The sequence below is a fragment of the Neovison vison genome, chromosome 5, assembly GCF_020171115.1.
Source record: "Neovison vison isolate M4711 chromosome 5, ASM_NN_V1, whole genome shotgun sequence".
Lineage (NCBI taxonomy): Eukaryota > Metazoa > Chordata > Mammalia > Carnivora > Mustelidae > Neogale > Neogale vison.
Genome location: NC_058095.1, coordinates 84,279,721 through 84,291,513, shown reverse-complemented (window position 1 = coordinate 84,291,513; position 11,793 = coordinate 84,279,721). Strand labels below are relative to the sequence as shown.

Below are 11,793 nucleotides of genomic sequence, written 5' to 3'. Positions count from 1 at the left end.
AATAAGACAGATGGGGAAGACACTATTTTTCTTTTTAAGTTTGCCAGTTTTGCAAGATGAAAAAGTTCTGGAGATGGACAGTAGAGATGATTACCCAACAACATCAATGTCCCTAACACCACTGAACTGTATTATTTAAAAATGGTCAAGTTGGCGGTGTTGCGTATATTTTACCACAATTAAAATATAAATTTAATTTTGCTTAGTTATTAAAGTAAGATAAGTAGAAAACACACACATTTTAAAACATTTTTAAAATTTTTGTTTACTAGAGGTGGGACGAGCTAATTTAAATGGCCTGCAGGACAGTATCTGCAGCTTCTGCAGACTTCAGAATAACATGATACATAAGTAGTTTTAAGAAAAACCAGAAGAAACTCTTAATCTCAGGAAACAAACTGAGGGTTCCTGGAGGGTGCGGGGGAGGGTTAGGGTGGTTGCGTTATGGACATTGGGGAGGATAGTTACATGGTAGTGAGTGTATTCAAAGTGTGTAATGCTGATGATTCACAGACCTGTGCCCCTGAAGCAAATACTACATTATATGTTAATAATAATAACAACAACAATAAAGAAATTCTTAACATGCGTGGGCTTGTGGAATTCAGAGCAAATGTAGTTTTCAGGAATATGCAGATTTTTCAGTTCCACGCCCCAACTTCTTCAGGGACGGGATTCCACCCTTATAATCATGTCCATCAGAAAGGCAAACTACCCAAGTTTCACAATTATCATCCGAAGCCTACCCCACCCATTCGCGCTTTCCCCTCGAGTCCGCAGCGCCCACTAGGAATCACTTTCCTTACGAAAAGGGTAGGACCTTCCTACACAACACGGTAACTATCTCGTCTTCAACTGGGGAAACCACTTTGGGTTCTGTTCCGACTGCTTCCCTGCCGCCCGGCCTCCCTGCAGAAGCTCCCCTCCCGACGTTCTGAGTTTCCAGTGGGTAACCACCACAGAACGCAGGTTCGAGCGGCCTGGCGGAGGCCGTCCGGATCTCGCGAGATACGCGGCTGCGCGGGAGTTCTCGAGTCCTGCGAAGAGGCGGTGGAGCCGGGCTCTGTGATGGGGCGCTTCCGCAAAGATGGCGGCCGCTGCGGCAAGAGGCGCCTGGCTGGCGGCCTGGGGCGGAAGACTGCGGCGCGGGATCGCTGCCGGCCGGCGAGCTTTGCCAGGCCGCGGCCCCGGCCCCTTGACCGCGGCAGTGGCCGGTGTGGCCCTGGCAGGCACAGGATTGGCATGGTACCATGGCCGCATGAATGTCGTGGCACCCGAGGGCAGCCTCACCGTCTTAGCACAGGTACAGGACTTGTCCTTTTCTCCCCCCTAACCAAGCTTCTCCGTCCTCAGACTGCGGGTGGTGGAGGGTGAGGGTCTGGAGCGGACTGCCCCAGCTCCTCTTCCTGAACCCAGGTAGGGGCATCGCTGCAGAAGACCCTAGACAGGTGGTTGGTTAAGTGTTCTTTCCTCAACTCGACTCCCAAGGCGCGCCCAGAGGGCATTGGAGGCCAGTGCAGGAGATTGAGCCTCCCTTGGGAGGATCCCGCGAACGCTGAATACGCGAAGCCCAAGATAACAAATTTGCTGTGATGAGTGTGGGCGTGTCTTATTTCAACACTCTTAATTTGCAGTTTTCTCGCTACACGGTGACACCCTCCGCCCCTCCCTATTTTGGTGAAGTGGTGCACAGGATCTGTAGTTGGTGTGTGTCCAGTTCCCTACCCGGAAGACGTACCTTTCTTAACCTTTATAACTAAAGCCTTTACGACTGGTTCTTTGTATAGTATGATGAAGTTGTCCTAATAGATGACATTTTTAATCAAAAAAATGTCAATCATAAAAATTAGCCAGGTGACAGTTTCCAGATTTTATAATCAACTCTAAGGAACCTTATTACATGATTGTAAGCCTTAATGCTTCAGTGGACTATGAGCACTAAGAAAAACGTTTCTTTTAAAATTTCCATGTATTAAAGGTATAAGTTCCCTACTTAGATATAAAATTGCCCCGTAAAGTATTTGGAAATTTGAAAAGTACTACTTTTTACATATTTTGTGGACTTTTAATTTGAACAAGTTTTAGTGTGTGTATTGTTTTGAAAATTAAAAGCACTCTTCTGTTTGTTAGGTTTACATTATACCTTTCTAATGAAAAACCCAAGCAACAGTCGGATACAATGAGAGAAGAGGCTCTGTAAATTAAAGTTAAGCACTGACAAACGATAATATTTACTCGTATTAAATTAAGATGCCACATAGATAATACATGCAATAACTTTCCCATCCTCTTACCATTTCTGATCATAGGTGGAAGGATCTGTCTTGTGGTATTTTATAGGATTTTTGTTCTTCTGGTGCCAAGGATTCAACTTACCATTGGTGCCTCTCTTTTCTCAGCCTCTTAATTCATCCTGTTTAGGACCCTTAGGTTAATCATCCCAAGTATATCACGTAATGTACCCTTCTTTAGAAACCATTGTGCCTCATTTGGCCTAGGATAAAATCCACATTTAAAAATTCTGTCATTCAAAGCCCTTAGTAGTAACACTCTGACCTATCATTACTCATATATACTTTCCAATCAAAGTGATTCACCTAGAACGTGAATTCAATTTTATCCCCTTAGCAATTTGTAGATTCTGATTTCAGTTAATCTGTCTCATTTTTTTTTTTTCTGGCCCATTTCTAGCCTACTTGTGTTTTAAATTCCTGACATGACACTAAAAAGTTTACACCAGTATATTTGAATTCTCTCCAGCTCTCTCCCCTTCCCCAACCTAATTTAGTACTTTAGGCTTAGAAACCAGCTTACTATCCATTGTTATTTTGGTGGTGGTGGTTTCTTTGTTTTTTGAGAGAGGAAGCATGTGTGAGCTGGGTGGAGGGAAGCGAGAGAATCTAAAGCAGCCTCCACACCCAGCAAGCAGCCGGAGACTGGACTCAGTCTCACTACCCTGAGATCAGGACCTGAGGAAAAATGAAGAGTCAGTAGTTTAACTAACTGAGCTACCCATGTGCCACCCATTTTATTACCATTTTTAACAAAGTGTTTTGACACAGCATTTGCTTGATCTGCTGTTGGACTAATTCAAAACAGTGGTTCTCATCATTCTACCACCATAGTAGACTTGAAGATGACCACACAAGGCTCTCTGCAACGGTGGCTCAATACAGCAAGCATTGAGGGACATATAGTTTGAAACTCTCCCTCCACCTCAGTGATTCTGGTAATACTTCCCTAAAAGGAGACCTGTTAATCCCTCTACCTTAACCACCACTTCAGAGTTATGTGTGCATAGTTGAGAATCAATGATAGGTACATAACCGTTTCTTGATACAGTTTTATGTATTAGTATATTTTACTTAATATTGCAAGGTGATAGAATCTTCCTGATAAAATTTTTTAATAATAGTAGTAATGACCTTTATTTTCAATCAGCACACAAGGCTAGTTCTCCAGTAAAAATAGGGAATTTATGATCATTGAATCCTACACTTCAATGGTTCCCATTGTGACCAACAGCTTGCATTTGTGAGGTCAGTCAGAAACAGGGTAGAAATCAAGGTCATGAATTAGCAAGTAAATTGGAGTTTCCCTTCTTTCTTTCCTTCCCTCTGCAATTACTGAAGTGCCTACTCTCTGCCAGGCAGTATGAAAGGAGTGGGGATTTGAAACAGAGTTCAAATGCTTATGGCTTAATGGGGGAGGGCAGTTTTAATACAGATTGGTGAATGCTGTGATAAGGGTAAGTTTGGGGTGCTATGGGAACACAATGGAAGAGCACCTAACAGTCTTGGTTTCATGAAGTAATAATAGGTAAATAGACACCTGTAGGATGATGGGGAGTTTGCTGGGCTAAGAGAATTGGAAGAATATTACAAGCAAAGGGTATATTGCAGAGTTCTGAAGATAAGAGTTTGACTCAGTAGATTATGAGCTGCAAAAGATGAGTTTCAAAACTGGGGATGAGTGGTGGCAAAGAATCATCAAGAAGTGCCCCTTAAGCCATATGAAAGAAATTTTGTCTTGAGAATAACAAGGGGACATTGTAGGGGTTCTTAACCCTCCTGTACCCCAAAAGATCCAGACATGGAATTCAGAGAGTCTATGAACTTAAATAGAAAAAGATCACTTTCTTTTTTATTAACCTATAATTTGCTGTTTTCTTCAGTTATGAATTTAGGCAACACTGTAGTAGTAATAATAGTATTTGTTATCAACAGAAATCTCAGATATTTTCCTATTATAATTGTTACAGATATTGCATAGTATCACTTCTTCGAAGTCAAAGTATTTATTCAGCCTGCCACTATGTAATGTTATTTAATGCATAAAAAATTACATATATTTCTTTATCACAAATTTGGCTTTGACCTTTGGAAAGAGTATCAAGACTTCAGTGAAGTCTTGAAAACTGGATGAGGGAATCTGTTGTAATAATTTCAGAGAGGGATGATGATAGCTAAATTAGTAGATGAATTTGAAAGACATTTAGAAGGTAAATTTGCCAAGAATCAGAATTGCAGATATTATATAAAATGTAATTATAGTGTTTTTAAAAATATGTAGTGATTTCAACTGGGCAACAAAACATTTTATTCTACATATCCTTAGAAAATTTACTTTGGAGCACATGAGTGTATTACTTTTTTGTAAACTTCTGAAACACTTAAGAATATTTGAAAACTGTTCTAAGATTTTACTGTTACTCCCTTTACAATATTATTTTAATTGCTTCTGGCATAATAGAATTTGATAAGAAAGAGGAAAGACAAAAGTATTATATTATTCCAATCCATTCTTCTATAAAAGGGTAGCTGCCTTGTTCATAAACACTGATTTAGGGGCACCTGGATGGTTCAGTCAGTTAAGCGTCTGCCTTTGGCTCCCTCCAGTGGAGCCCCATGTTGGGCTCCCTTCTCAGCTGGTAGTCAGCTTCTCCCTCTCCTTCTACCCCTCCCCTGCTAGTATACCCACTCTCACTCTCTCTCTCAAATAAATAAATAAAATCTTTAAAAAAGTGATATGTTTGAAAACATAGGTCTATTTGAATAGTGAAAGCAGTTAGGAGCTAGACAGTTTTAGATTTGGAATGGCAAAATTACTTTCTTCGTGCAGATATTTCAGTAACAAAAGTTTTATAGCTATTACTATGTTTTGTTTTCCAAGCTAGAAATAATATATTGATAAACTACAACTGATGAAAATTAACAGATTTCCATATCACTAAGTAGATCTTCAGTGCCATGTCAGATCAGACTATAATGCTTTTTTGAACCATGGGTATAATAAATCATTGTAATAATAAGGCCTGAAACTGGCGGGGGGGAAAAAAGGTAAAAAGCTGTAAAGCCAAAATAAAGTGCAGTATACTTCACAGTTGACAAAACAGTAATAGTATTTATTTGTTTTATTCATTTGTTAATTGTATTACTACTTCATTTATTCTCTAAATGTTTGTATTTTTTACCTTAATTTTCAAATTATTTATGTGATAGTGGATACTATATGTTTATCAGACTTCATAATAGGATTTTTTTTGGCTTGCTTTTAATGAAAAATTTGTTTAAGAATTATATTTAAAAAGCAGGGGCACCTGGGTGGCTCAGTTGGTTAAGCAGCTGCCTTCGCCTCAGGTCATGGTTCCAGGGTCCTGGGTTCGAGCCCCACATCGGGCTTCCTGCTCAGCAGAGAGCCTGCTTCTCTCTCACTGTCTGCCTGGCTCTGCTTGCTCGTGCTTTCTCTCATCTCTCTGTCAAATAAATAAAAAAAATCTTTAATAAAAAAAATAGAATTATATTTAAAAAGCAAAATTACTGGGGCTCCTGATGGCTGTGTTGGTTGAGCATCTGACTCTTGATTTCGGCTCAGGTCATGATCTCAGGGTTCTGAGATCGAACCCCTCATTGGGCTTCATGCTCAGTGGGGGTCTGCTTGAGATTCTCTCCCTGCCCCTCCACCACCACCACCCCACCCCATGTATGCTCATGTGCACATGTTCTCTCTCTCTCTCTCAAATGAATAAATACATCCTTCCTAAAAAGTAAAACTAATTTTGTATGACCTAGTCTATAAAATGGTATAAATGTTTATTCTAAATAAATTCAACTATCTTATACAGGTTCATAGGTATGAGATTTATTTTTATATGTTTATTTGTGTATATTTATAAATCTTTGAAACTTTTCCCCAATAACATTTAATCAGTTTTTTTCTTTCATAGAACTTACTACTCTCCGAAGTTATTTTATCTATTTGTCTTCTCCCATTAGAATGGTCTCTTGGTCTTTTTCATCTCTGTATATTTATGGCCATGTGAAGGCACATAATGAATGTTTATTCAAAGAGTAAATAAATGAACTGTACTGTATAACAAAATGACCTGGTCTAACTTTTTTTTTTTTTTTAAAGATTTATTTATTTAACAGGCAGATCACAAGTAGGCAGAGAGGCAGGCAGAGAGAGAGGAAGAAGCAGGCTCCCTGCTGAGCAGAGAGCCCGATGCGGGGCTCGATCCCAGGCCCCTGGGATCATGACCTGAACCGAAGGCAGAGGCTTTAACCGTTTGACTGGCATTTATAGAAATATTAGACAAGCAGTATCCAAAAATGGTTAGAATTTGCTAAATGTTCTGTGTATACTCAATTATATACAAGTCATAAAGATATGTCATCCCATATTCCCAGTAGAAAATATAAGTAAATAGGAAATCTTGCTCTTTTCTGCTATATCCCAAGGGCCTGGAAAAGAGTCTTTTGCATAGTAGGTGAGGTAATATTTATTGAAGGAGTGAATAAATTGATGGAATTTATAATGTAAGAATAATAGATATATCTTTCTCTCAAAAATGTAAAAGATGGGTCCACTTCACCTGTTAATGTGTATGAGATTTTATTTTTTTAATATATTTCCTAAAGATTTTTTTTATTATTTTATTTATTTGACAGAGAGAGATCACAAGTAGGCAGAGAGGCAGGCAGAGGGGACAGGGAAGCAGGCTCCCTGCTGAGCAGAGCGCTGGATGCAGGGCTCGATCTCAGGACCCTGGATCATGACCTGAGCTGAATGCAGAGACTTAATCCACTGAGCCACCCAGGTGCCCCTGAGATTTCATTTTTAATCCCCTTATTAGCATTTTTGTTTGTCTTCATATGGCAAGCTTTTGTCCTCTGCTATCATATTAAAATATCAAAATTAATTTTAGAATTTAAATAAAGTTAATTGCATTTTTATTCCAGTTACTGAGATGTTTCAACTTACAAACCTCAAGCCAATTAAACTGTTTTTAAATTTGGAAGTAATCCTGACATATGATGAAAACTAACCATAAAAATAAAAACTCTGTTTGGTTATACTGATGCTATATTCTGATATTATATTTTGATATTATTGTTACATGTATGTATATACTGTGTATGTCATATTTATTACATTGACTGAAGATGTAAATATAACAAGATCTATACCTTAACGATTGGTTAAAATTCTTCTTATGGAGAGAGTGGTTTTGGTTTATTTAACTGAATGTTTCTGATAGAGAGTAAGCCCTTTAAGAGCCTGGTGGCTCAGGCTTCAGGGATAAGGGAAGGCTGCTTTGCATAATGGAGGCAGAAGAATTTGGAGCATGTGGTTCCTCGCATTAAGCACCTCCCCTTTCCAGGCTCCATACTCAGCAGGGAGTCTGCTTAAAATTCGCTTTCATGTTGGCCCTGCTCCTGCCTTGCATGTGCACTCTCTCTCTCTCTAAAAGTAAATATTTTTTAAAAAAAATTTTAATATATTTAAAATTTATATTTTAAAAAATTTTTAAGTGTACAACTTGATTTTTTTTTTTTAGACATTGGGATGATGAACACTATATCAAGTTCATTATATCCAACACCTCACCTAGTTATCACTGAGTGCATGTTTGTGTATGGTGAGAACACTTAAAGATTTACCCCCTTAACAAATTTCTGGTATATAATAACAGCATCATAAACTGTACTCACCATGCTGTATGTTAGATCTCTAGGACTTACCTTGCATTACTGAAACTTTTGCCCTTTGACCAACATCTTCCCATTTCCCCCAACTCAGAGCAACCACTATTCTGCTCTGTTCTTGTGTTAGTTTGACTCTTTCAGATTTCACAGATAAGTGAGATCATGTAGCATTTGGCTTATTTCACTTAGTGGAATGTCCTCCATGTTCATCCATATTGTTGCAAATGGCAAGATTTCCCTTTTCAAGGCTGAATAATATTTGTGTGTGTCGTTGTGTGCAGATGCACACCACATCTTTTCCATTCAGCCATTGATGGACGGTTGGCTATTGCAAATAATGTTGCAATGATTGTGGGAGTGCAAATATCTCTTTGCAATACTGATTTCACTTCCTTCATATACCCAAAAGTAGTATTGCTGGATCATGGTAATTCTATTTTTAATTTTTTGAGGAACCTCTCTGTATTGTTTTTCATAGTGGCTGTACCTATTTTCATTCCCAGCCAACAGTATAGAAAGGTTTTCTTTTCTTCACGTCCCCTATACTATTTGTTATCTTTTGTCTTTTGATAATTACTATCCTGACAGGTATGAGATGATACCTCATTGTGGTTTTGATTTGTGTCTTCCTGATGATTAGTGATGTTGAGCACCGTTTCATATACCTTTTGGTCTCTTGTATGTCTTCTTTTCAAAAATGTCTATTCAGGTCCTTTCCCCATTTTTTTTTTTTGAAGATTTTATTTATTTATTTGACAGAGAGAGAGAGATCACAAGTAGGCAGAGAGAGAGAAGGGGAAGCAGGCTCCCCGCTGAGCAGAGAGCTTGATGTGGGGCTCGATCTCTGGACCCTGAGGCTTTAACCCACTGAGCCACCCAGGTGCCCCTTTCCCCATTTTTTAATCTGGTTATTTTCTTTATTTCTATGGCAATTTAGTTGTTTGAGTTCCTTATATATTTTGGATATTAATGCCTTATCAGATGTATGGTTTGCAGTATTTTCTCCCATTCTGTAGTTTGCTTTTCACTCTGATTTCCTTTGCTCTGCATAAGCTTTTTTAAAAGTCTGGTGCAATTCCACATGATAATTTTTGCTTTGGTTGCTTGTGCTTTTGGTCACATATTCAGAAAATCATCATCCAGGTCTCTGTCAAGAAGCTTTTCCCCAGTGTTTTCCTCCAGTAGTTCTACTGTTTCGGATCTAACATTTAAGTCTTTAATCCACTTTAGTTAATTTTCATATGTGGTGTGAGATAAGGATCCAATTTCATTTTTCTACATAAGGATATCCAATTTTCTTCATACCATTTGTTGAGGAGACTGTCCTTTCCCCTTTGTGTGGTCATATATCTGGGCTCTATTCTGTGACATGTGTCTGTTTTTATGCAAGTATCAAACTGTTTTGATTACTGTACTTTGTGTATTTTGAAATTAGGAAACATAATGCCTCCAGATTTATTCTTGCTCAAGATTGGATTAACTTTTCAGGGTCTTTGTAGTTCCATATGAATTTTAGGATTTTTTTTTCCCATTTCCATAAGGAATGCCATTGGGATTTTGAAGGGGAATGCCTGCCTTGAATCTTTAAATCACTTGGGCAGTATGGACATTTTCACAATATTAATTCCTGGAATGGTTTTGAACAGTTATGGATTATGAAATGAAAGGTAGGATTTATCCCTGTCAGGGTCTAGTCAGGAGACAGAAACTTAAAACAGTAATTCGAATGGGGAAGTTTAATAACAAAGAATTATCTGGTAAAGCTGGTTGACTTCTAAAAGAGTAAAGGACTTTAAGGGGTGCTGAAGTAGCAGGTGCCAAAAGGTAGCCAGTACCTGTAAGCAAAAGGAGAATAGATAGTGAAGATACTCACTCAGTACTTGGGAAAGCTCCTCCAACCCCAAAGCTGAGATTTAGCCTTTTTGAAGAGGGCATGGTTACCACAGAAGTATAAAGTCTGCTGTCCGTAGCTCTGGCCGGATAGTTCAGGCAAGAGCTAGTCTTTGGAAGAAACTTGTCATTGCTGGTAGATGTTTAGGGGCTGGAATTGGTCTATAGAATGGACCCACTGAATGGGAGAATGTGGCCTAAGGACATGGCCAGAGCTGCTGCAGGAGTGGCACCTGGCGCTGTACAGAGGAGGTGACCTGGTATGTCGGAATCTACTCTAGATCTGTTTTGGAAACTGGCTGGTCTCTGAGGGCCGCCTGGCTCCAGCTCTGAATAAAAAAAGGCAGAAGTGCCTTCCCGCCTGTTTTCTTGCAGTGTCACTCCAGTGCCCTCTATTGACAGAGGCTAAAATTGTTCTAGCTGACAAAGGAGAGAAGTCTGTAGGGCGTTCAGTTCCAGTATCACGAAGCAGGACAAAAGATAATTAGCTGCTGGGATAGTTGATGACTTGTACTGAGTTTAAGAGTGTTTCACCCAGGCTTCAACAGGAAAAACTCCGGTTGACCACTTGTTATAAAGGGTACTGTCCAGATTTCTTATTGGCATTATATGCAGTGCCAAGGATATGTGGGCACTTAATAGAGCCCCCTTGTCCTTTGTGTTTCTTCAGTTATTTGTTATTGAGGAATAAAAGACCTCAGCAAAATGAGCTTTTCTTTCATATTATCTCTCTAGTGCTAAAATTAGGGCCTGGCTGTTGGATGTTATTCATTAAATATTTGTTGAATGTACATTTTCATGGTTGCAAGGTACACCCTTCTCCATCAGAGATTTCTCATCGAATTAATTATTGCTTTTTATAAAATTCCTGATATTATGGTACAGTAATTGAGGTTTCAAATACTTTCATTGTTGGAAAAAATTTTTAAAGGTTTGTTGAAATTGTCATTTTTATATTATTGAGAGAGATAACATTAATGATGACAGGAAAATTAGTGAGGTCATTGTGATCGTTTATCTTACGTATTAACTTGGTGAGGCTGTGGTACCCAGTTGTTTGGTTAAACAATCTAGATATTACTGTGAAGGTTTTCTTCAGGTGCAGTTATGTGGAGCACAACTTGGGGCTTGAACTCATGACCCTGAGATCGAGACCTGAGTTGAGTTGAGATCAAGCTTCATGATTGAGCCACCCTGGCACTAAGAGATGTGATTAACATTTAAGTCAGTAGACTTCAGTAAAGCAGATTACTCTCCATACTGTGGATGGGTGTAATTCAATCAGTGGATCGCCTTAAGAGCAAAACTGAGCTTTTCTGAGGAAGAAAGAATTTGGTGTCTGGAGGCAACATACAAACCCTTGCCTGAATTTTGGTCTCTTACCAGAAATTCTAGCCTGTCCCACAGGTTTTGGGTTTGCTGTCCTCCTCAGTCCCATGAGCTAATTCCTTAAAATAAATCTTTTCCTTCTTCTGTCTCTCTTTCTCCCTTTATACATAGAGAATATAAGAATATCTTATTGGGGCGCCTGGGTGGCTCAGTGGGTTAAGCCACTGCCTTCGGCTCAGGTCATGATCTCAGGGTCCTGGGATCGAGTCCCACATCGGGCTCTCTGCTCGGCAGGGAGCCTGCTTCCTCCTCTCTCTCTCTCTCTGCCTGCCTCTCTGCCTACTTGTGATCTCTCTCTCTCTCTCTCTCTGTCAAATAAATAAATAAATAAATCTTTTTTAAAAAAAAAAGATTATCTTATTGGTCTCATTCCTCTAGAGAACCCTGACTAATAACAGATTTCGGTACTGGGAATTAGTATGCTGCTGTAATAAATACTAAAACTGTGGAAGTAGCTTTGGAATTGATTAATGGGTAGAGGCAGGAAGAGTTGAGGCCCATGATAGAAATGGTCTATATTGCCGTG

At 39.1% G+C, this 11,793-nt stretch overlaps 1 protein-coding gene across 1 annotated transcript in view; it reads left to right on the top strand.

Annotated features, from left to right (window-relative positions):
- Window positions 1–1,087: 1,087 nt before the first annotated feature.
- The window catches only part of MICU2 (mitochondrial calcium uptake 2), a 180,198-nt gene continuing 169,492 nt past the window's right edge, over window positions 1,088–11,793 (top strand). The window contains exon 1 of the mRNA XM_044249410.1: window positions 1,088–1,303. Coding sequence (XP_044105345.1) covers window positions 1,088–1,303 — 216 coding nt within the window. The remainder of the gene's footprint in view (window positions 1,304–11,793) is intronic.